This window comes from Scyliorhinus canicula, chromosome 7 (genome assembly GCF_902713615.1).
Source record: "Scyliorhinus canicula chromosome 7, sScyCan1.1, whole genome shotgun sequence".
Classification (NCBI taxonomy): Eukaryota; Metazoa; Chordata; class Chondrichthyes; order Carcharhiniformes; family Scyliorhinidae; genus Scyliorhinus; species Scyliorhinus canicula.
Window position 1 is genome coordinate 118,104,149 of NC_052152.1, and position 25,161 is coordinate 118,129,309.

Here is a 25,161-nt window from a genome sequence, read left to right on the forward strand (position 1 = left end):
AGTGGGGGCGGCATGGAGCAGTGGGGCTGGATAGAGGGCCAACGATAGGCGGAGATTGACCCTCTATAGGTGGAGCTGCTCTCTATCCAGCTCCACTGTTCCCCCCACCGACCCCTGCCAGAACAGTATAAATCTGACCCTATTTCCAGTTCTCTCAGCTTTGATAAAGAGTCAACCAGACTCAAAACGTTAGCTCCCCATTGCTCCACAGATGCTGTTAGACCTGCTTAGACTGTCCAGTATTTTCAGTTTTTGTCTCAGAATTACTCTTTTCCAGTTCCAACTCCTGATCGCCATTCCTTTCCATATCTGCAGATATGTTTATGTCCACGTCTGTGAAAAAGGTTTCTTCCAGCCAAGCATCTGAATTGTCCTCTGTAAAAGTGAATTTACCTCATTTTGCTTAAATTCAGGATAATTTTTAACTTTAAGTTCTCCTTCGGAATACCCTGCCTGCAACAGTAGTGGACTTGCCAACATTCAGGGCATTTAAACGGTCATTGGATAAACATATGGATGATAAGGGAATAGTGTAGATGGGCTTTAGAGTGGTTTCACAGGTCGGCACAACATTGAGGGCCGAAGGGCCTGTACTGCGCTGTAATGTTCTATGTTCAATGTTCATGATTTAACTTTTTGGGTTTCTTTTCCAGGAGTTACAGGCTTAACAATACTTCATTTTGTGCAAGTAGTTTGTTTCTCTGTTCAGTAAAATCTTCTTTAGTTAACTTGCAAATGGCTCAGCCACTGGATTCAAGCTTTGTTTAAATCTATTCTAACAAGAGCGCTAAAACTTTGTTTTGAAGTTTTAATTTACATTCATTATTTACATCTCCCAGCTCGATAGTCAGTATTGAACTCAGCTTTTCTATGCTCCTTCAAAGTATTTCTTTCCTTTGTTTCATCATTAGTTTTGTGTCCTGTTGCTACCTGCCTTGCCACACCTTAGAATCCATGAAATCCCTACAGTGCAGAAGGAGGCCATTCGGCCCACCGAGTCTGCCCCGACCCTCTGAAAGAGCACCCTACCTAGGCCCACTCCCCCGCCCTATCACGATAGCTCCACCTACCTTTGCTCATGTTTTTTTCTCCATTTTTAATTCAGGTGACTTCAACTCATCGCCACTGCCATGAACTCTTTCTTTTAAGCTGGATGATCCTTTTAAAATTAACAGGCTGAATGTCTGAGTCTTTGGACACATCTTTAATTGAAACATTAATTCTTCTACCAGTTTTACAGAAAGTCAATCAGCCTCAAAGTGCTTTCCCCACACCAAAAAAGACGGCAAAACCTTATCCCCAGTCAAGTAATTTACACCACCAATAGGCAAATTTGGAACAACACCAATTATAAGACCAGTGATTAAGGCACATTTTTAAATAAACTGTGTCCAAAGAAACAGGTAAACAATTTCCATCAATATTTATTTATTTAGTTAACTTCCCACAGAGACCCTGTCCCTACAACGAACTTCCATGCCTCATCAGACAAGAGATAGGATTTTTCATCTTCAAATAGAATACTTCCATAATTTCCTGCAGCCACGTCCACTTTGGTATTAAACAAAGGAGATCCTAATGGCTTGTCAGAAGCTTTGCTCACTAGGACTGTTTTTTTTCTTCTAGAGGAGAGCATTGCAATCTTACAAATGTTTTTGCTTCTTAATTTCCAACATTATCTTTCTCGTGATAAAAGTAGCGTGTCAGCCCCCTTGAGCTGAACCTCTCTTCTGAATCATCACTGCTACTAACCCAAGAATGTCCGCAGTCTTTACCTTCTTCCACTTGCTTATCAGGCCTGACCTCTTCTCATCATCTTTACTGGAAGATTCCAAAGTGGGGCCCACTATTAATCATCTCATGAGTTAACTCAGAATTATCTACCATGTCTCAGCACCCCCTCCTCCCGGTCGGTGCCCATAGGGCCCTGGGGTCCACCTTGGGATGCAGGGGCAGCTGGTTCGAGCCTGCATCATGTTGCTCTGCCATCACTGTTCTACTCCCTGATCTGCAGTGCCTCAGCCATGCCTACCTGAGATTGGGACAAGCTCCGCAGCGTCTCGGCTATGCCCATCTGAGAGTGGGACATGTCCCGCAGAACCTCATCAAAGTTAGCCTGGTGCTGGGTAACATCCCCCAGCGAGGCAGTCATTCTGCCGAGGCCCTCAGCCATGGCCGTCACCGACTGCGCGATGCCTTGGACACCTTAGCTCATGGTGCTGACGTCGTGCAGCAGGCTCTCCACTGCGGTCACCATTCTAGCAGTGTTGGCCTTGGTGCCACTCACTGCCAGCACCATCTCCTGCGCCTGTAGCTTCTGTGACTCCTCCAAGCAGCTATGGATCTGCTGGAGCAAAGCTAACATCTCCCTCAGAGCAGGTGTACTGCTGTTCTCTCGGCCATCAAAAGACTATCTCCTGATCATTTGGTGAATTCAGAATTATAAATGTTCTCAGTAGTGAATGTAAACCTAATATGCTTCTGTTAAAAGGTGTTTCTTCTGGATGTTGTTTGAGAAGTTATTAAGGTTTACTTAGTGTTGTGTTCTTTGGGGGTTGTATTTGAATTGATAGTTGCTAAGATGTTCACTGTATGTTTTAAAAAGGTTAACGAGTTCATAGAATAAACATTGTTTTGCTTTAAAAAATACTTTTCCATTTCTGCTGTACCACACCTGTAGAGTGGGCCGTGTGCTCCCCATACCACAATCCATTAAAAGTTGTGGGTCAGGTGAACTCCATGATACACTTTGGGGTTCTCTGAACCCTGGCCCATAACACATGACTTGATTGCTGAACGAATGTCCATTCAACACATGGCTGAACATGTTGTGCATCAACCTGCAAAATCCTTCCAACAATGCCAATGGCAGGCGGTTACGAGTGAGAGAGATTCCTCGTCGGTCCTGCTTGATGTGGAGTGGCAGCCCTCAAGACAGAAGCCCTCAAGACAGGCAAGTGGCCTGTTCCAGGAAAAACCCAATATGGAATCAGGCAAAAGTCTGCCTTGTGCACCATGAGGTGCAGGAAATGAAACAACAACAGATCTGTTTTCTGAATGATCATTTCGATAATTGAAGATTAGATCAAAAAAGCATCTAGTTTGAAATTCCAGCAATTAAGAGATGCAAAAATGAGGCAGTTTCACATTTGCATGTGCACAGTTGGGAATTATTAGAGAGAGTTGTCCTGTCTGAGATTGAATAGGGCAACTGTTGTCAGCTTAATATCCTTTATATTAATTCACCATGTGTACACAAATCCTGGTAAAATTCAATCCAGATCCAATAACATATATACCCATTTCTTGACTTGAAAACGATAAATAAATAATCAGCATCTGCTTTCCACAGAGAAAATTGTACAAATCTATGAATCTGTGGAGACGGTTTTTGCAAATCTCAAGGCATTTTGAACTTCTATCCTCTAATGTGCAGTCTTGGTCAAAGGGTTGGCTAATATCAGCTGTGTCTCTCAGCATTTTAGCGGCCTTGATCAGTCCTTCCTCCATCGGTAAATTCCAATTTGGATTGACGCAAGATCCAGGATGCCACTTCAGTGGACTGTCGGAAGTGCATTCTTCTGAATGAGATGTTGACTCAAAGGGCTGATTCCTCCCTCAACCCACCAAGCTGACAAAATTCAATTTGAAGGACATCAAACATAGACATGGGGTCAGTCTCCTTTGATTCCACCCCGCTTTCCAGCTCCAGGTTGAATCCGACTGGTGGAACTTTAGTCCATTTAAACTTCAGCGGAGCTTCTCAAAATCCAAAGGAATTTATGACCCCTAAGTCTCCCTATCACAAAGACTGCCAAGTTCCAACTTTAGTTTATTCATTCATGGAATGTGGGCGAAGCATTTAATTTTTTTTTTTTTTTTTTTAAATAATTTTTATTGAATTTTTCAAAATACAAACATTTTAACCCCCCCTACATTTACATTTAAATTATAACAAAACAAAGTCAAACCCCCCTACTTAACAAGAAAAAGAAAAAGAATCCCCCCCCCCCCCTACCCGCGCATCCCCCCCTCCCCCCCCCCCCCCCCCCCCGCCGGCGAACCGACAGTCAGACCAACTTATCATTTCTAGCAGCGTCCTCGGGCAGGCCTTGCCCGTGCCACCGCCCGCTACCGTACTTCCTTCGTCGTTTTCCCCCCTCCCCCCCCCCCCCCCCCCCTCCCCCCCTCCCGCCCTCCCCTCCCCTCCCGGGTTGCTGCTGTCATGGCCTCAGTTTCTATCTCTGATCCAAGAGGTCTAGGAAGGGTTGCCATCGCCTGGAAAACCCCTGCACCGACCCTCTCAGGGCGAATTTGATCCTTTCCAATTGGATGAAGTTTGCCATGTCGTTTAACCAGGTGTTAACACTCGGAGGCCTTTCGTCCCTCCACTGAATCAGGATCCTCCTCCGAGCCACCAAGGACGCAAAGGCTAATATTCCAGCCTCCCTCGCCTCCTGTACCCCCGGTTCCACCCCAACCCCGAAGATCGCAAGTCCCCATCCTGGCTTGACCCTGGACCCCACCACTCTCGACACCGTCCCTGCCACCCCCTTCCAGAACTCCTCCAGTGCCGGACATGCCCAAAACATATGTGCATGATTCGCAGGGCTTCCCGAACATCTAATACACCTGTCTTCACCCCCGAAAAACCGACTCATCCTTGTCCCCGTCATGTGGGCTCTATGCAGTACCTTAAATTGAATGAGACTTAGTCGCGCACATGACGACGACGAGTTAACCCTCTCCAGGGCGTCTGCCCATGTCCCGTCCTCTATCTGTTCCCCCAGCTCTAACTCCCACTTATCTTTCAGCTCCTCTACTGGTACCTCCTCCACCTCCTGCATAATCTTATAGATGTCCGAGATCTTCCCCTCCCCGACCCAGACCCCTGATAGCACCCTCTCACTCACCCCCCTGTCGGGGAGCGCGGGGAACCCCGCTACCTGTCGTCTGGCAAATGCCTTCACTTGGAGGTACCTGAACGTGTTCCCCGGGGGGAGCCCAAATTTCTCCTCCAGCTCTCCCAGGCTCGCAAACCTCCCCTCTATAAACAAGTCCCTCAGTTGTCTAATACCCGCCCTCTGCCAGCTCTGGAATCCCCCTCCTGTGTTTCCCGGCGCAAATCTGTGGTTCCCTCTTAGTGGTGCCCCTATCAGACCTCCCACTTCCCCCCTGTGTCGCCTCCACTGCCCCCAGATCTTGAGGGTGGCCGCCACCACCGGGCTCGTGGTATACCTCGTGGGAGGGAGCGGCCATGGTGCCGTTACCAGTGCCCCTAAGCTTATGTTGCCGCAGGACGCCCTCTCCATGCGCTTCCAGGCTGCCCCCTCCCCTTCCATCATCCACTTTCGTACCATCGATGTATTTGCCGCCCAGTAATATCCGGAAAGGTTGGGTAACGCCAGCCCTCCACTATCCCTACTCCGCTCCAAAAAGACCCTTCTAACTCTCGGGGTACCATGTGCCCACACATACCCCATGATACTACTCGTTACCTTCTTGAAAAAGGCCCTGGGGAGGAAGATGGGCAGACACTGGAACAAAAACAAGAACCTCGGGAGGACCGTCATTTTAACTGACTGCACCCTCCCTGCTAGCGACAGCGGCACCATGTCCCACCTCTTAAACTCCTCCTCCATCTGCTCCACCAGTCTGGAAAAGTTCAACTTGTGTAGGGTCCCCCAGTTCTTTGCCACCTGCACCCCCAAATACCTAAAACTTTTAACTGCTCTTTTGAAGGGGAGCCTCCCAATTCCCTCCCCTTGGTCTCCCGGGTGTATTACAAAGACCTCACTTTTCCCCAGATTTAATTTATATCCCGAAAAATCCCCGAACTCCGCTAGTATCCCCATTACCTCCGGCATTCCCCCCTCCGGGTCTGCCACATACAACAACAAATCATCCGCATAGAGCGAGACCCGATGTTCCTCCCCTCCCCTTGTCAGTCCTCTCCACCCCCCTGAACCCCTCAGTGCCATCGCCAACGGCTCAGCGAAGCATTTAATGACCATCCCTGATGGCATTTAAGAGTCAACCACATTGCTGTGAACCTGGAGACACTAAAAGGCCAAACCAGGCAAGTATGACAGAATTCCTTCCCTAAAGGATTAGTGAACCACATAGGTTTTTATAACAATTGGCAATGGTTTTACGGTCATCATTAGACTTTTAATTCCAAATTATTTATTTCAAATTTCACCATCTGCCATGGCGAGATTCAAACACGGGTGCACTGAGCATTACTCTGGGTCTTGGATTACTAGTCCAGTGACAATACCACTATGCCACTGCCTCCACAATATCCCTGTCCTCACCCATCTACTGCTGAAACCCTCATCCATGCCTTTGTCATGGCACGCCAAGTCTAGACTTGATTATCATAGAATTTACAGTGCAGAAGGAGGCCATTCGGCCCATCAAGTCTGCACCAGCCCTTGGAAAGAGCACCCTACCTCCACCCTATCCCCATAACCCAACTAAGCTTTTTTGGACACAAATGGCAATTTATCACGGCCAAACCACCTCACCTGCACATCTTTGTACTGTGGGAGGAAACCGGAGCACCCGGAGGAAACCCACACAGACACGGGGAGAATGTGCAGATTCCGCACTGACAGTGACCCAGGCGGGGAATCAAACCTGGGACTCTGGAGCTGTCTTAACAGGCAGAGGGATCTAGGTATACAGGTCCACAGGTCACTGAAAGTGGCAACGCAGGTGGAGAAGGTAGTCAAGAAGGCCTACGTCATGCTTGCCTTCATCAGCCGGGGCACAGAGTATTAAAATCAGCAAGTCACGTTGCAGCTGTTTAGAACCTTAGTTCGGCCACACTTTGAATTCCGGTTGCCAGAAGGATGTGGAGGATTTGGAAAGAGTACAGAAAAGTTTTACCAGGATGTTGCCTGGTATGGAGGGCATTAGCTAGGAGTAGAGGTTAGAGAAGCTCACTTTGTTCTCACTGGAACGACAGAGGTTTAGGGACGACCTGAGAGAAGTCTACAAAATTATGAGGGGCATGGGCAGAGTGGATAGTCAGAAGCTTTTTCCCAGGGTAGAAGAGTCAATTACTGGGGGACATAGGTTTAATGTGCAAGGGGCAAAGTTGAAAGGAGATATGCAAGGGAAGTTTTTTACACAGAGGGTAGTGGATGCCTGGAATTTGCTGCCGGAGGAGATGGTGGAAGCAGATACAATAGTGATGTTTAAGGCACTCCTTGACAAATACGTGAATAAGATGGGAATAGAGGGAGTCGAACCCCGGAAGTGTAGAAGGTTTTAGGTTAGACAGGCAGCATGGTCACTGCAGGCTTGGAGGGGAAAGGGTTTGTTCCTGTGTTGTACTTTTCTTTGTTGAATAAAATTAAAGCAAAATACTGCGGATGCCGAACAAGTGACAGATGGCACAATGGGAAAGCACAGGTGGCTTGCACTGGGCCAAAAACATTTTTATTTAGATTCAAAAAGTGGTCAGGATGGAGGAGAGGACAACTCTCTAACTCCACAAGGCCATCTGTCACGTGTTCTTAAGGTTTGCTTTCACAGAGTGCTGGCCCTTGTTCTGAAATTAACACATTCTGCTACTTTTCCTTTATGCCACTATCAGCACCTACTTTAGTCCTTTGTGCTGAAATTAACACCTCCTTTGTTGTGTGTCATAAACATCTTCTTCCAATCTCTCCTAGCTCCTACCTATCCCACACTTTCTAGTTTGCTTCACCTCCTTTAAATAGTGTAAAATCCATCACACATTTCTCCCTCTCTTCAGCTCTGAAGAAGTCACACAGTCTTGAAACATTAAACGCTAATTTTTTCTCTCCACGGATGCCTAGACCTGCTGGTTTTTCAAGCATTTTCTGTTTATACTTCATAAAGTGAAGTTCATCCAAGAGCCTGCTACCCGCATCCTGTCCCACTCCCCATCATTTCAGTGCTTGATGACCCAAGTTGGCTTCCTGCCCATGAGCACCTCAAATTTTACATTCACATCCTCATCAATCAAACAAAATGAGCCTTATAATAATCTTTATTGTCACAAGTAGGCATACATTAACTGCAATGAAATTACTGTGAAAAGCCCCTGGTCCCCACATTCCGGTGCCTGTTCAGGTACACATAGGGAGAATTCAGAATGTCCAAATTACCTAACAACATGTCTTTCAGGATTTGTGGGAGGAAACCGGAGTACCCGGAGGAAACCCACACAAACACAGGGAGAACATGCAGAATCCACACAGACAGTAACCCAAGTCAGGAATCGAACCTGGGACCCTGGAGCTGTGAAGCAACAATGCTACCCACTGTGCTACCATTCTACCTGCACTTAGATATAACTCCAATGCACCATCATTTCAATCATTGAATATACAGCTTCAAAGCTATTCTCTGGTTCACGTCTAAATTATGGGGCATGTGGAGCAGCCATTGCCGTGTGCGTTTAATAATAATCTCTATTGTTAGCATTTTGCTATGTAACAGTCAGGTCATCATGTACATTGTGTAGCTGTATACCTGCCTCGGTCATGTAAAAGTTTGTATTAAAAGCTTCAAATTGAAGATACATACATTAGCTTTACAAATAGCATGAGCAGCATAATGAAAGATAAGGCAAATATTTAACCCAAACAAAGAATCATAACATGGGAGTTTGTTCGTAAGCTGGAAATAGATAATTTAATGTCTTTATTTCCTGAATAAGCTTTCATGTCAGTCAGTAATTTTCTCAAAATGCAACAGATTTTTTGAACAGAATGCGTCAAACACTAAACAAAGGCTGTCGGCCCACAAACAAGCAGAATGGAAAGCTGCAAATCAGTGTGAGGTACCAGAGATATTGATTGTGCTGTCAAGCAGGCTGATGTGGAACTATTTTCAGAGGTTCTCGTTTGACTGCACAAGACTGGCACTTGGGAAATTTGAAAGTATGACAGGTACATAAGTGTACCGAATATTATCTGGGCAACTGTTGTACTGAGGCGATTAAGTCCAAGGTTTACCTGGTTTTTGGAAAGCAACTTGCACAGGTATCCTTGCACCTTCCCCCATTGGTGAACACGAAAAATCACATGATCACCAGTACTGGCCTCGCGAGCAAAATAACTGACACAGGTGATATGATCGTCATCATATTGCTCATTTGTGGATATTTGTGGGTTGTGTATAAATGAACTGCTGCAATTTCGACAATAGAAACAATTTCTACAATAGAAACAGTGACTACACTTCTTGTGTGTTTAGTTGGCGACAAAGTGCATTAGGATTAACTGAGGTGGTGAAAGGTGCGAGATGAACACAAGTTTTTCTTTTGAAGAGGTGGGGACTGCTGGGCGGATGGTCAATTCACTTTCTAAATTTATGATCAAGACAAATCAGCAAGACTTGAACACTTTTGTGCATCCCCTTCCTTACCTTTGAGTCCTTGGCATAATAAAGAGTCCTTCCCCGTAGCTTGAAATATCTTCTTTTCCAACGCTGAAATGAGCTGGTTTGCTTCAGTAGAAATCCTTCCTTTATACTTGTCTGCAAATAATTTGAAACACATCAGTAAAAGCAACTGAGCAGAGAGGAATTCTCAAAATTAATACTGGCCAGCGGCTGCAGCCTGACCCATCAGCCAGAGACTCAGAGAGTGTCATAGAGGTCTACAGCACAGAAAAGGCCCTTTAGCCCACCGTATCTGCACCGGTCAAAAACAACCACCTAAGTTCAAGTGCATACATATATTTTTTTAATTTAGAGTACCCAATTCATTTTTCCAATGAAGGGACAATTTAGCATGGCCAATCCACCTACCCTGCACATCTTTGGGTTGTGGGGGCGAAACCCACGCAAACACAGGGAGAATGTGTAAACTCCACATGGACAGTGACCCAGAGCCGGGAGCGAACCTGGGACCTCGGCGCCGTGAGGCTGCAGTGCTACTTGCTGCCCAAGTGCATATCTAAAAGCTTAGATGTTATGTGGGTCTCTGCCTCCACCACCCTTCCAGACAGTGAGTTCCAGATTCCCACCACCCTCTGGGTGAAAACCCCTCTCGTCCCCTCTAAACCTCCTGCCCCTTACCTTAAATCTATGCCCCCTGGTCATTGATCCCTCCACCAAGAGGAAATTATGACCCTCATAATTTTACATCTCAATCATGTCCCCCCCCCCCCCTCAGTCTCCTATGCTCCAAGGAAGACAACCTGCTAGGGTAACCGTATCTCCACTAAACCCCAGGAGCCATGACCAGGTTTTGCAGCACTCAGGCAGTTAATTGCCTGAAATCATGCCTTCTGCCTCTCTCAGGCAGGATGCCCCACCTCTCCAAGAGCTGCTGACTAATCAGAGGGACTGCACCAAGCCCCAGAGTAGCACACATTGGTCAGGTCAGGGTTCGCCAGCGCCAATCAGGAGGGGACTGGCAGGAGAGGGGGGTGTCTTTCAATGGGGATAGTACTTGCAGCTGGAGGCTCTTGATGGGCCAAGGGGCGCTGATTAGAAAGAACGCACCCATCTTGCAAGGAGGACACCAGATTTTACTGGGTGGTCTCTCCATCTGACGGGATGCCAATCCATAACTGGAAAAAGGAGCAGACGGGCCACCCACCATCAAGTCCACCACTGGTAAAACACCACTGACGGCGGGAAGGCAACAGGCATAGCATTCCCCACTATCTGCAGGGCTGGTTTAGCTCACTTGGCTAAATCGCTGGCTTTTAAAGCAGACCAAGCAGGCCAGCAGCACGGTTTGATTCCCGTACCAGCCTCCCCGGACAGGCGCCGGTATGTGGCGACTAGGGGCTTTTCACAGTAACTTCATTGAAGTCTACTCGTGACAATAAGCGATTTTCATTCATTTTTCATATCCCACCCAACTTTACACTCCCCATACACCCCCCCCCCCCCCCCCCACACTCTACAAGATCACCCCATTTCTGTGGTGGGAGGAGGGATGTAAAATTCTGGCCAATATTTGCCTCAGATAAAGAGATGTCTGTAAGTACTGCAGTCGTACAAGCAGTCTGCAAATATCAACACAATTCTGCAAGTTCTCAACAAATTGTGTTTGCATTCTCCCGTCTGTTATAGGTTCAGGTTCCACACCAGAGACCTTGGCACATAATCCATGCTGACACACCAATGCAGGACTGAGGAAGTGCTCATTTTTTGAATGGGATAATCCAAGTTCTTACCTCCCCTCTTGAATGAATGGAAAAGCAGTGTTTTGAGAATGAGCAGATAAAGCTGCTATATCATTGGACATGATGCCTTTGAGAAGCAACATTAAAACAATCATTTGCCTTGCTCAAATGGATAGAGAATACCCCATGTTATTGGTTCAAGAGCAGAAAGATTACATGCTGTCGTCGCCACTATCCATTCCTCAGATGCTCCACAAAAAAGTAACTGATCATTAACAGCTGCAAGTAAACAGTAAACAGTAAACAAGTAAACAGAACATGGACAGAGCCTTAGACAGAGAGGTAAGTTTCTAAAGATGAGAGAAATTCGAGACAAGAGAGATTTAGGGAGGGGATTGTAGAACTGAGGAGCTGTTAGTATCAAGTAGGTTTTGTTTTAGTATCAAGTAGGTTTTGTTGATGGATGTTAGGCACCTAGTAATTTAAGGTTAACAGGTGTTGGGTATTGATTCGTTAATTATCCTCGGATGTGGATATAAAGAGTCAGCCAGCAGTGAGAGAGATTGTTTTAGAGTGAAGAAGTAAGCACTGTAATAAACAGTCTACCAATGGCATCCTAGTCTCAGTGTTCTCTTCACAACTTGGGAATTTCTCAAACAGGAGCCAGGCAACTGAAAACAGGGCCACCATAGCCCACTTGAGGCAGATTGTTCTGGTTTCCTTCCCTTGATAAGCATTAGCAACACTTTGTTAAGTCAAACTGTCTGGGTATTGAGTGACAGGAAAAGAAAAGCTGGCTTTAATCAATCTTTGGTCATCCCAAGAAATGACCACTTTGGCGTTTCATTACACTTTCAAGAAACATATTATACGGAGTATGAAAAATTGATTCCAAACGCAATTTGGTAAACTTTAAGCTCCCATATTTTTGTGTGATAGCAGAAAGGTCAGCTATAACAATCTTCCAAGAAAGGTTGATAATCCAAAATGTTAAACCTGCGCACCGGCGGAGGACCAGAGCATCAGATCATAATCGGCTCTTTTGGCCGAGAGTCCGAACGCTCGACTCTCCGCTGTATCGGGAGCCCTGCTACCAGCCGTGGGCAGTGGAGAATCCACCCCACAATGTTTTGGCCTCAACTGCTTTCTGCGGTAGCAAATTCAACATTCTCTGGGGTGAAGGAATTTCTCCTCATCTCAGTCCTCAATGTTCTACCCCAAATCCTTAGACTGTGACCCCCTTCTTCAGAACTCCTCTGTCATCTGGAACATACTTCCGGCATGTTACCAGTTACCAGCGGTGTACCACAGGGATCAGTGCTGGGTCCTCTGCTATTTGTGATTTTTATCAGTGACTTGGAGGAGGGGGCTGAAGGGTGGGTCAGTAAATTTGCTGATGACACCAAGATTGATGGAGTAGTGGATGAGGTGGAGGGCTGTTGTAGGCTGCAAAGAGATATTGATAGGATGCAGAGCTGGGCCGAAAAATGGCAGATGGAGTTTAACCCTTTGGTGAGTTTGGTGACTGAGGGAGTGCTGAGCTTGTGCCATTTGAGTGCTACAGTGAGAGTTTGGTAACTGAGGGAGTGCTGAGCTTGTGGCATTTGAGTGCTACAGTGAGAGTTTGGTGACTGAGGGAGTTAGGTGAGGAGGGAGTAAGGTGCTCCTTACATTTCATTTCCTATATTTATCAAAGAGTGTGAAGGGAGCCAGGAGTTTAGAGTACAGCTGACTGGAAGTAGAGTCGGAGGGCGGAGGTCCAGTTGGTCCAAGGGGCAGCTAATTCTGTAAAGTAAGACGGGATGGAGGCTCGGGCAGTTGCATGCTCCTCCTGTAGGATGTGGGTGGTGAGGGAAACCACTGGTGTCCCCGCTGACTATACCTGCGGGAAGTGCACCCAACGCCAGCTCCTCAGAGACCCTGTTAAGGTACTGGAGCTGGAGCTGGATGAACTTCGGATCATCCAGGAGGCAGAGGGGGTTATAGAGAAGAGTTACAGGGAGGTAGCCACAACAAAGGTACTGGACAAGAGTAGCTGGGTTACAGTCAGGGGAAAGAAAACTAACAGGCAGACAGTGCAGGGATCCCTTGTGGCCGTTCCCCTTCAAAACAAGTATACCGTTTTGGATGCTGTTGGGGGGCACGACCCACCGGGGTAAGGCCCCAGCGGCCAGGTCTCTGGCACTGAGTCTGGCTCTGGGGCTCAGAAGGGAAGGGGGGAAGCATAGAAAAGCAATAGTAATAGGAGATTCAATGGTGAGGGGAATAGATAGGAGATTCTGTAGTCGCGAGCGACACTCCCGAAAGGTATGTTGCCTCCCGGGTGCCAGGGCCAGGGATGTCTCGGATCGTGTCTTCAGGATCCTGAAGGGGGAGGGTGAGCAGCCAGAAGTCGTGGTGCACATTGGTACCAACGATGTAGGTAGGAAAAAGGGTGTGGAGGTAATAAACAAGTTTAGGGAGTTAGGCTGGAAGTTAAAGGCCAGGACAGACAGAGTTGTCATCTCTGGTTTGTTGCCGGTGCCATGTGATAGCGAGGCTAGGAATAGGGAGAGAGTGCAGTTGAACACGTGGCTGCAGGAATGGTGTAGGAGGGAGGGCTTCAGGTATTTGGATAATTGGAGCGCATTCTGGGGAAGGTGGGACCTGTACAAGCAGGACGGGTTGCATCTGAACCAGAGGGGCACCAATATCCTGGGGGGGAGGTTTTCTAGTACTCTTCTGGAGGGTTTAAACTGATTTGGCAGGGGAATGGGAACCGGATCTGTAGTCCAGCAACTAAGGAAGACGATAGTCAGGACGCCAAAGCACGTAGTGATGCAGTGGGGAAGGTAACAATGACAAAGGAGAGTACTTGCAGGCAAGGAGATGGGTTGAAGTGTGTATACTTTAATGCAAGAAGCATCAGGAATAAGGTGGGTGAACTTAAGGCATGGATCGGTACTTGGGACTACGATGTGGTGGCCATCACGGAAACTTGGATAGAAGAGGGGCAGAAATGGTTGTTGGAGGTCCCTGGTTATAGATGTTTCAACAAGATTAGGGAGGATGGTAAAAGAGGTGGCGGGGGTGGCATTGTTAATTAGAGATAGTATAACAGCTGCAGAAAGGCAGTTCGAGGGGGATCTGCCTACTGAGGTAATATGGGTTGAAGTCAGAAATAGGAAGGGAGCAGTCACCTTGTTGGGAGTTTTCTATCGGCCCCCCAATAGCAGCAGAGATGTGGAGGAACAGAATTAGATCAAATAGTTTGGATGGGGTAGTGTTTGTGCAGTGTGTCCAGGAAGCTTTTCTAACACAGTATGTAGATTGTCCGACCAGAGGGGAGGCCATATTGGATTTAGTACTTGGTAATGAACCAGGGCAGGTGATAGATTTGTTAGTGGGGGAGCATTTTGGAGGTAGTGACCACAATTCTGTGACTTTCACTTTAGTTATGGAGAGGGATAGGTGCGTGCAACAGGGCAAGGTTTATAATTGGGGGAAGGGTAAATACAATGCTGTCAGACAAGAATTGAAGTGCAGAAGTTGGGAACATAGGCTGTCAGGGAAGGACACAAGTGAAATGTGGAACTTGTTCAAGGAACAGGTACTGCGTGTCTTTGATATGTATGTCCCTGTCAGGCAGGGAAGAGATGGTCGAGTGAGGGAACCATGGTTGACAAGAGAGGTTGAATGTCTTGTTAAGAGGAAGAAGGAGACTTATGTAAGGCTGAAGAAACAAGGTTCAGACAGGGCGCTGGAGGGATACAGGATAGCCAGGAGGGAACTGAAGAAAGGGATTAGAAGAGCTAAGAGAGGGCATGAAAAATCTTTGGCGGGTAGGATCAAGGAAAACCCCAAGGCCTTTTACACATATGTGAGAAATATGAGAATGACTAGAGCGAGGGTAGGTCCGATTAAGGACAGTAGCGGGAGATTGTGTATTGAGTCTGAAGAGATAGGAGAGGTCTTGAACAAGTATTTTTCTTCAGTATTTACAAACGAGAGGGGCCATATTGTTGGAGAGGACAGCGTGAAGCAGACTGATAAGCTTGAGGAGATACTTGTCAGGAAGGAAGATGTGTTGCGCGTTTTGAAAAACTTGAGGATAGACAAGTCCCCCGGGCCTGACAGGATATATCCAAGGATTCTATGGGAAGCAAGAAATGAAATTGCAGAGCCGTTGGCAATGTTCTTTTCGTCCTCGCTGTCAACAGGGGTGGTACCAGAGGATTGGAGAGTGGCGAATGTCGTGCCCCTGTTCAAAAAAGGGAATAGGGATAACCCTGGGAATTACAGGCCAGTTAGTCTTACTTCAGTGGTAGGCAAAGTAATGGAAAGGGTACTGAGGGATAGGATTTCTGAGCATCTGGAAAGGCATTGCTTGATTAGGGATAGTCAGCACGGATTTGTGAGGGGTAGGTCTTGCCTTACAAGTCTTATTAACTTCTTTGAGGAGGTGACCAAGCATGTGGATGAAGGTAAAGCAGTGGATGTAGTGTGCATGGATTTTAGTAAGGCATTTGATAAGGTTCCCCATGGTAGGCTTATGCAGAAAGTAAGGAGGCATGGGATAGTGGGGAAATTTGGCCAGTTGGATAACAAACTGGCTAACCGATAGAAGACAGAGAGTGGTGGTGGATGGCAAATATTCAGCCTGGAGCCCAGTTATCAGTGGCGTACCGCAGGGATCAGTTCTGGGTCCTCTGCTGTTTGTGATTTTCATTAACGACTTGGATGAGGGAGTTGAAGGGTGGGTCAGTAAATTTGCAGATGATATGAAGATTGGTGGAGTTGTGGATAGTGAGGAGGGCTGTTGTCGGCTTCAAAGAGACATAGATAGAATGCAGAGCTGGGCTGAGAAGTGGCAGATGGAGTTTAACCCTGACAAGTGTGAGGTTGTCCATTTTGGAAGGACAAATATGAATGCGGAATACAGAGTTAATGGTAGGGTTCTTGGCAATGTGGAGGAGCAGAGAGATCTTGGGGTCTATGTTCATAGATCTTTGAAAGTTGCCACTCAAGTGGATAGAGCTGTGAAGTAGGCCTATGGTGTGCTAGCGTTCATTAGCAGAGGGATTGAATTTAAGAGCCGTGAGGTGATGATGCAGCTGTACAAAACCTTGGTCAGGCCACATTTGGAGTACTGTGTGCAGTTCTGGTCACCTCATTTTAGGAAGGATGTGGAAGCTTTGGAAAAGGTGCAAAGGAGATTTACCAGGATGTTGCCTGGAATGGAGGGTAGGTCATACGAGGAAAGGTTGAGGGTGCTAGGCCTTTTCTCATTAGAACGGAGAAAGATGAGGGGCAACTTGATAGAGGTTTATAAGATGATTAGGGGAATAGATAGAGTAGACAGCCAGAGACTTTTTCCCCGGGTGGACCACACCCTTATAAGGGGACATAAATTTAAGATAAATGGTGGAAGATATAGAGGGGATGTCAGAGGTAGGTTCTTTACCCAGAGAGTAGTGGGGGCATGGAATGCACTGCCTGTGGAAGTAGTTGAGTCGGAAAAGTTAGGGACCTTCAAGCGGCTATTGGATAGGTACATGGGTTAGGGTAGAATAATGGAGTGTAGGTTAACTCCTTAAGGGCAGCACGGTAGCATTGTGGATAGCACAATTGCTTCACAGCTCCAGGGTCCCAAGTTCGATTTCGACTTGGGTCGCTGTCTGTGTGGAGTCTGCACATCCTCCCCGTGACTGCGTGGGTTTCCTCCGGATACTCCGGTTTCCTCCCACAGTCCAAAGATGTGTAGGTTGGGTGGATTGGACATGAAAAATTGTCCAAAATTCTATGATTAACCTAGGACAAAAGTTCGGCGCAACATCGTGGGCCGAAGGGCCTGTTCTGTGCTGTATTTCTCTATCTCTTAAACCCTGATAAGTGTGAGGTGATTCATTTTGGTAGAAAAAATTTGAATGCGGATTACAGGGTCAACGGCAGGTTTCTGAGGAATGTGGAGGAACAGAGATCTTGGGGTTCATGTCCACAGATCTCTGAAGGTTGCCACTCAAGTGGATAGAGCCGTGAAGAAGGCCTATAGTGTGTTAGCGTTTATTAACAGGGGCTTGAGTTTAAGAGCCGTGGGGTTATGCTGCAACTGTACAGGACCCTGGTGAGACCACATTTGGAGTATTGTGTGCAGTTCTGGTCACCTCATGATAGGAAGGATGCGGAAGCATTGGAAAGGGTGCAAAGGAGATTTACCAGGATGCTGCCTGGTTTGGAGGGTAAGTCTTATGAGGAAAGGTTGAGAGAGCTAGGGCTTTTCCCTTTGGAGTGGAGGAGGATGAGAGGCGACTTAATAGAGGTTTATAAGATGATGAGGGGGATAGATAGAGTGGATGTTCAGAGATTATTTCCTCGGGTGGATGTAGCTGATACAAGGGGGCATAACTATAAGATTCAGGGTGGGAGATGTAGGAGGGATATCGGAGGTAGGTTCTTTACTCAGAGAGTGGTTAGGGTGTGGAATGGACTGCCTGGTGTGATAGTGGAGTCGGACACTTTAGGAACTTTCAAGCGGTTATAGGATAGGCACATGGAGCACACCAGAATGACAGGGAGTGGGATAGCTTGATCTTGGTTTCGGACAATGCTCGGCACAATATCGAGGGCCGAAGGGCCTGTTCTGTGCTGCACTGTTCTATGTTCTATGTACTCTGTCTAGAATTTTATAGGTTTCCATGAGTTCACCCCACCCACCCCTGTCACTCTTCTAAACCCCACGAATATAATCCTCACCAATTCAATCTCTCCTGATACGCCAGTCCTGCCATCCCAGGAATCAGTCTGCTAAACCTTTGTGGTACTCCCTCTATAGCAAGAACATCCTTTTCAGATAAGGAGACCGAACAGCAACTGGTGTACGAGGACACCCAGGTCTCGTTGCACATTCCCCTCACTCAATCCATAACCATTCAGATAATCTGCCTTCCTGTTTTTCCGACCAAAGTGGATAACCTTACATTTATCCACATTATTCTTCATCTACCATCCATTTGTCCACTGATTCAACTTGTCCATATCACACTAAAGCATCCTTGCATCCTCCTCCCACCCAGCTTTTGTGTCATCTGCAAATTTGGAGATATTACATTTAGTTTCCTCAACTAAATCATTATTATATATTGGGATCCTAACACTGACCCCTGCGGTATCACACTAGTCACTGTCTGCCAATTGGAAGAAGACCCGTTTATTCCTACTCTTTGTTTCCTATCTTGCTTTTTAACAATCCTTCTCCTGTTCCCATTATTTTTCACTGTGGCCCTGTTTTATTCAACAACTGGCTTGTGATGCAGATCAATGCCACCGGCATGGGTTCGATTCCCGTACCAGCCTCCCCGAGCAGGCGCCGGAATGTGGCGACTAGGGGCTTTTCACAGAAACTTCATTGAAGCCTACTTGTGACAATAAGCGATTATTATTATTATTATTCAGTCCCTTGATTTCTCTACCCATCACTTGTCATATTCCCCTTTCTGTCTTTTGTTCTTGTCTATGTTTACCAGCCAACCCCCCCCCCCCCCCCCCCCCCCCCACCACTCCTTGCGTAGGTTCCCATCATCCTGCCAATTTAGTTTACACTATCCCCAACCACTCTAGCAAATACTCCCCCCCCCAAGGACATCAGTCAGCTCCTGGCCAGGTGACTCGTTGTATCTGCAAGCTAACCTTTTTGATATTCATGTACCAAGACACCCAGATTTCTCTGTACCCGAGTTGTGTAATCACTGCCCCTTTAAATAATTTGCTGCTTTTCTAATCTCCTTGTCAAAGTGGACACGTTCACATTTTCACATATTATATTCCATCTGTCATTTAACCTGTCACTATATCATAATAATAATCTTTATCAGTGTCACAAATTGGTTTACATTAACACTGCAAGGAGTTATTGTGAACATCCCTTTCCAGGCTCTCTACGTCCTCTTGGCAACCTACTTTCCTACCTATCTTAGTGTCATGGTAAAAGTAGCTGCCGTACATTCAATAACCATCCAAATTGCGAATGTACATTGTAAATAGGAAGGCTCCAGCACTTGTCCCTGTGGCACCACGCTAGTTATAGCTTCCCAACCCAAAAGAGACCCATTTATCCCTACTCATTTATCCTGGTGAGGTAACCAATACTTTATTGATACTAATATGTTACCCTTCACATTATGTTCTCTTATCTATTGTAGTAACATTGATCTGGCATCATATCAGCTGCCTCTGGAAATCCAATTAAACCACATCTAAAAGGTTCTCCAAGATCCACCTTGCCTGTTACCTCTTCAAATAAATTCTAATAAATTAGTTAAATATGATTTCCCTTTCACAAAGCTATTTGACTTCATCTGATCACATTGTGATTTTTTAAGCATGCTGCTATTAACTCCTTAATAATGAATTCTAGTAATTATCCAATGACAAGATGTTAAGCTAACTGGCCGACAGATTCCTGTCTCCCTTCTCCGATCTGTTAGAACGCTTCCAGAATTTAAGGAGATTTGGAAGATTATTACCAATGTATCTACTATGTCTGCAGCCACTTATTTTAAGACCCTAGAATGCAGTCCATCTGGTCCTGTTCCTGGTCAGCTTTTTGGTCTAAAATTTGACCAGCACCTTTTCTTTCATCAACTTTCAGTATCTTTGGGAAGTTTTCTAACTCTTCTACAGTAAGACAGACGCAAAACATCTGTTGAACATCTCAGCCATTTCTTTGTTTTCCATTATCAACACCCCATACACTCTCTCTCTGGAGGACTAACACTAGCTTTAACTATCTTACTATCCGCATGTGCCTGGAACAAGATCATTTCCTCTCGGACCACCACTTTTAGCAATTCCTAAACTGTGGCCGCTGCCACCTCCCTGTTTTGGGTCAATTCTACATAATTTTTAATCACAGCCCACACTTTGTCACAAAACCCTCTATCTGCCAACAACCCGAATCGAGCCTCAATCCCGACCTCTGCTCCCAGCACAATCTAAGCCGAATCTCCAGCCAGGGGGGCACAAGGTCCGAGATTACTATCCCTGTGTACCTTCCCCCTCCACCCAAACTAAAACCTCCCGGCTCACCACAAAAAAGTTAATTCTTGAATACACCCGATAAGCATGCAAGAAAAAGGAATACCACCTTCCCCCTGGGTGCCTGAAGTGCCAGGGGTCCACCATACCCATCTTTTCCATAAACCTGCCCAGCTCCTTTGACATTCGTATTCTACCCATTGACCTGGGGCTCGACCTAACTACCCTCGACTCTAGACTTTAGACTCGCGATTAAAATCTCCTCCCATAATCAAATGGTGCATGGCCAAGTCCGGGATTGCTGCCAGCAACCCCCTCATAAAACCTACACATCCCAATTTGGTGCATACACATTCACCAATACCACCGGCAACCCTTCTAATACCCCACTCACCATCTCATATCTCCCTCCCAGGTCCCTCACTTCCTTTGCACTCACAAACCCCCTTTTCTAACTCATCAAATTTTCACCCACCCCTCCACGACTTTGAATCAACCCCCGAGTGGAAAATCTGACCCACCCATCCCTTCCTCAGCCTAACCTGTCCTTCATGCGGAGGAGTGTCTCCTGCAGAATGACAACATCCACTTTTATACTCCTTGGGTGCGCAAAGACTCGAGATCTCTTCACCGGTCCATTGAGCTCTCGCACGTTCCATGTTATCAGCCATACTGAGGGCTTACGGCTCCATTCCCTTCTACCGTCCGCCATTCTCACCTTTTAGCTCTACTCTCTGTGGTGAATGTATAATATAAATTCACACTGTGTATCACTGTGTCCCTGTGGACTCCATCTGTGAGCCGTTGCGCGGCTCTGCCCACAGGGGGAGATGAGGAGCATGTACAGGGCTCCACCCTTGGCTCCACCCATCGTTCCTCCCACAGCCGGAAGTACAAAATGCTGCGGTCTTGCGAGCCTGCCTTCAGTTCAACTAGCCGCAGGCAGGCTCAGCTGTAAGTCGAATAAAGCCACAGTTTACTTCTACTCGTGTCCTTGAGTGAATTGATGGTCGCATCAATTTAATCAACTTTAAAAACTACCATGGAATCAGCCCTCAAACCTCATCGACTGGAACTCGATCCACAGGCCGCAGAAGCGAAGGAAATATTTCTGCATAGGCTTCGGTGCTTCAAGGCCTACCTGGCTGCGTCGACTACGTCCGCTGTTACTGAAGAACAGAAACTCAGTCTTCTACACGCACGGGTGAGCCATCGCATTTCAACTCAACTTGATAGTACCGACTCGTACACCGAGGCCCTCGCGATTCTCGACCACCTGCACGTGCGGCCCGTAAATGAAGTTTACGCGCGGCACATCTTTACTACCCGCCGCCAGCGCCCTGCAGAGTCACTAGAAGACTACCTGCGCGACCAAAAAGCTTGAGCACGGGAATGTAACTTCCAGGCTGTGACAGCCTCCCAGCACATGGAACTCGCCGTTCGTGATGTGTATGTTGCAGGGATCCGGTCCAATTATGTGCGCCAGCGTCTCCTCGAAAAAGGGGCCCAGAACCTGGAGGACACAGTAACGCTGGTGACCTCGTTAGAGGTAACTTTTCAAAGTTTAAACTCGTTCCCAGCCGGCCACGCAACCCCATCATGGACCCCCGACCAGACACAACCCCAGGCCTGTGCGACGCGGCCACCCGCCCACCACGGAGGGTTATCGTGCCACTTTTGCGGCCAGCCCCAACACCCATGGCAGTACTGCCCGGCCTGCAACGCGACCTGCAGCAGCTGCAGACGGAAAGGACACTTTGCGAAGGTATGCCTGGCTAAAACCAAAACCTCAAACTCAAACGCTATCCAGCACAATCGCTCCTCCAACTCACAGGCCCGCAGACCCCACAATGTGGCAGTGGTCTGCCGACTCCACCTCCGCACAACATGTGCGACTCATGGGGGCCGCCATCTTGGCAATCCTCCCCCACGCGGCCGGCCATGTGCGATTCACGGGGGCCGCCATCTTGGGCTCCATCTTCCTCGCCGCCCGCCACGTGCGATCAACGGGGGCCGCCATCTTGGCCATCACCCAATATGCAAATCGACGACTACGACCTCCGCGGACAGTCATCACGGGGCCGCTGCAGCACCGCTGACCAAGCCACCGACTACCCGCAGCTCAAGACAGTCACTTTGGACCAGTTGCGGCCAAAGTACCTCAGAAGCTCCATGATGTCCGTTCAAGTCAACGGATACAAGACACCGTGCCTCTTCAACTCCGGGAGCACCGAGAGCTTCGTTCACCCAGACCTGGTAAGGCGCTGCTCGCTCCCAATATTTCCAGCATGGGAAACTATCTCACTCGCCTCGGGGTCGCACTCGGTCCAGATACAAGGCCGCACGGTTGCGGCACTAATGATACAGGGCGCCAACTACTCCAACTTCCAATTGTATGTAGAATTAGAATTAGAACAGTACAGCACAGAACAGGCCCTTCGGCCCTCGATGTTGTGCCGAGCAACGATCACCCTACTCAAGCCGACATATCCACCCGATACCAGTAACCCAACAACCCCCATTAACATTATTTTTTAGGACACTAAGGGCAATTTAGCCTGGCCAATCCACCTAACCCGCACATCTTTGGACTGTGGGAGGAAACCGGAGCACCCGAAGGAAACCCACGCACACACGGGGAGGATGTGCAGACTCCGCACAGACAGTGACCCAGCCGGGAATCGAACCTGGGACCCTGGAGCTGTGAAGCATTTATGCTAACTACCGTGCTGCCCCCAGACCTGTACGCCCAGACCTCTGCGCCCCTCTCCTACTCGGACTCGATTTTCAGTGTAACCTCAGGAGCCTAATACTCAGCTTCGGCGGATCCCTTCCCCCTCTCACTATATGCAGTTTAGCAACTCTAAAAATCGACCTCCCTCCACTCTTCGCTAACCTCACCGCTAACTGCAAACCCGTGGCCACTCGCAGCAGGAGGTATAGCCTGCAGGACAGGGTATTTATTAGAGCCGAAGTCCAGCGGCTCTTACGTGAGGGAATCATAGAGGCCAGTAATAGCCCCTGGAGAGCTCAGGTGGTGGTCGTCAAGACCGGGGAAAAGTTCCGGATGGTGGTTGATTACAGCCAGACTATTAACCGGTTCATGCACCTCGATGCGTACCCCCTCCCCCGGATTGCAGACATGGTCAATCAGATCGCCCAGTACCGCATCTTCTCCACAGTGAATCTGAAGTCTGCATACCACCAGCTCCCAATCCGCCCGGAGGACCGCCACTACACGACGTTCGAGGCAGATGGCCGCCTCTTCCATTTCCTCCGGGTCCCCTTTGGCGTCACAAATGGGTTCTGGGTGTTCCAACGAGCAATGGACCGAATGGTGGACCAGTACGGGCTGTGGGCCATGTTTCCGTACCTGGATAACGTCACCATCTGCTGCCATGACCAGCAGGACCACGATGCCAACCTCCACCTATTTCTCCAAACCGCCCAAAAACTCAGCCTCACATACAATAAGGAGAAATGCGTTTTCCACACAACCAGACTAGCCATCCTTGGCTACATTGTGGAAAACGGGGTCCTAGGGCCTGACTCTGACCGTACAACTCCCTATCCCTCACTGTTCCAGGGCCCTCAAGTAGGATTTTTCTCCTACTACGCCCAGTGGTCCCCTAGTATGCGGACAAAGCCCGCCCACTATCTAAGACTACACTCTTTCCACCATCAGCCGAGGCCCGCCAGGCCTTCAACTGCATCAAGGATGACATCGCCAAAGCCGCTGTGCGGGCGGTGGATGAATACGTTCCCTTTCAAGTGGAGAGCGACACCTCAGAGGTCGCTCTCGCTGCCACTCTGAACCAGGCAGGGAGACCAGTAGCTTTCTTCTCCCGAACCCTCTCCGCTTCGAAACTTTGACAATCCTCAGTCGAACAGGAAGCTCAAGCCATTGTGGAAGCCGTACAGAACTGGAGGCACTACCTCGCTGGTAGGAGGTTTACACTCATCACCGACCAGAGATCGGTTGCCTTTATGTTCGATAACTCGCAACGGGGCAAAATTAAAAATGACAAAATCTTGAGGTGGAGGATCGAATTCTCCACCTATAATTATGATATATATCGTCCGGGGAAGCTCAACGAGCCCCCAGATGCCCTGCCCCGCGGCACATGCGCCAGCGCGCAAGACGACCAATTACAGGCTATCCACAAGGATCTCTGCCACCCAGGGGTCACCCGGCTTGCCCACTACAGGAGCTGGTTTAGCTCACTGAGCTAAATCGCTGGCTTTTAAAGCAGACCAAGCAGGCCAGCAGCACGGTTCGATTCCCGTACCAGCCTCCCCAGACAGGCGCCGGAATGTGGCAACTAGGGACTTTTCACAGTTACTTCATTGAAACCTACTCGTGACAATAAGTGATTTTCATTTTTTCATTTCATACATCAATGCCCGCAATCTGCCTTTCTCCATCGAGGAGGATAAAGCCGTCACCAGGAATTGCCCGATCTGCGCAGAGTGTAAACCGCACTTCTATAGACCAGACAAGGCCCACCTGGTAAAGGCATCCCGGCCCTTTGAACGACTGAGTATCAATTTCAAAGGGCCCCTTCCCTCGAACAACTGTAATGTGTACTTCCTTAACATCATAGATGAATTCTCTCGCTTCCCGTTTGCCATCCCGTGCCCCGATACGACCTCCCATACAGTCATCAGAGCCCTGCACAGTGTCTTCACCCTGTTCGGTTTCCCTAACTATGTCCACAGCGACAGGAGTTCGTCCTTCATGAGCGACGAGCTGTGTCAGTACCTGCTCGACAAGGGCATCGCTTCGAGCAGGACTACCAGCTATAACCCCAGGGGGAACGGGCAGGTGGAGAGGGAGAACGCCACGGTCTGGAAGAGTGTCCTACTGACCCTACGGTACAGGAATCTCCTGACCTCCCACTGGCAGGAGGTCCTCCCCGACGCGCTCCATGCAATTAGGTCCCTCCTGTGCACTGCCACTAATCAGACCCCTCACGGGCGATTATTTGTTTCCCCTCGGGGCACTACCACGGGGGCCTCGCTTCCA

The 25,161-nt window shown here is 48.0% G+C and overlaps 1 protein-coding gene across 3 annotated transcripts in view; it reads right to left on the reverse strand.

Annotated features, from left to right (window-relative positions):
- Nucleotides 1-25,161, reverse strand: part of dgkh (diacylglycerol kinase, eta) — a 656,851-nt gene that overhangs the window by 374,577 nt on the left and 257,113 nt on the right. For all 3 annotated transcript variants that reach the window (XM_038802770.1, XM_038802769.1, XM_038802768.1), the window contains one exon: nucleotides 9,409-9,519. In XM_038802770.1, the coding sequence (XP_038658698.1) occupies nucleotides 9,409-9,519 (111 nt within the window). The remainder of the gene's footprint in view (nucleotides 1-9,408; nucleotides 9,520-25,161) is intronic.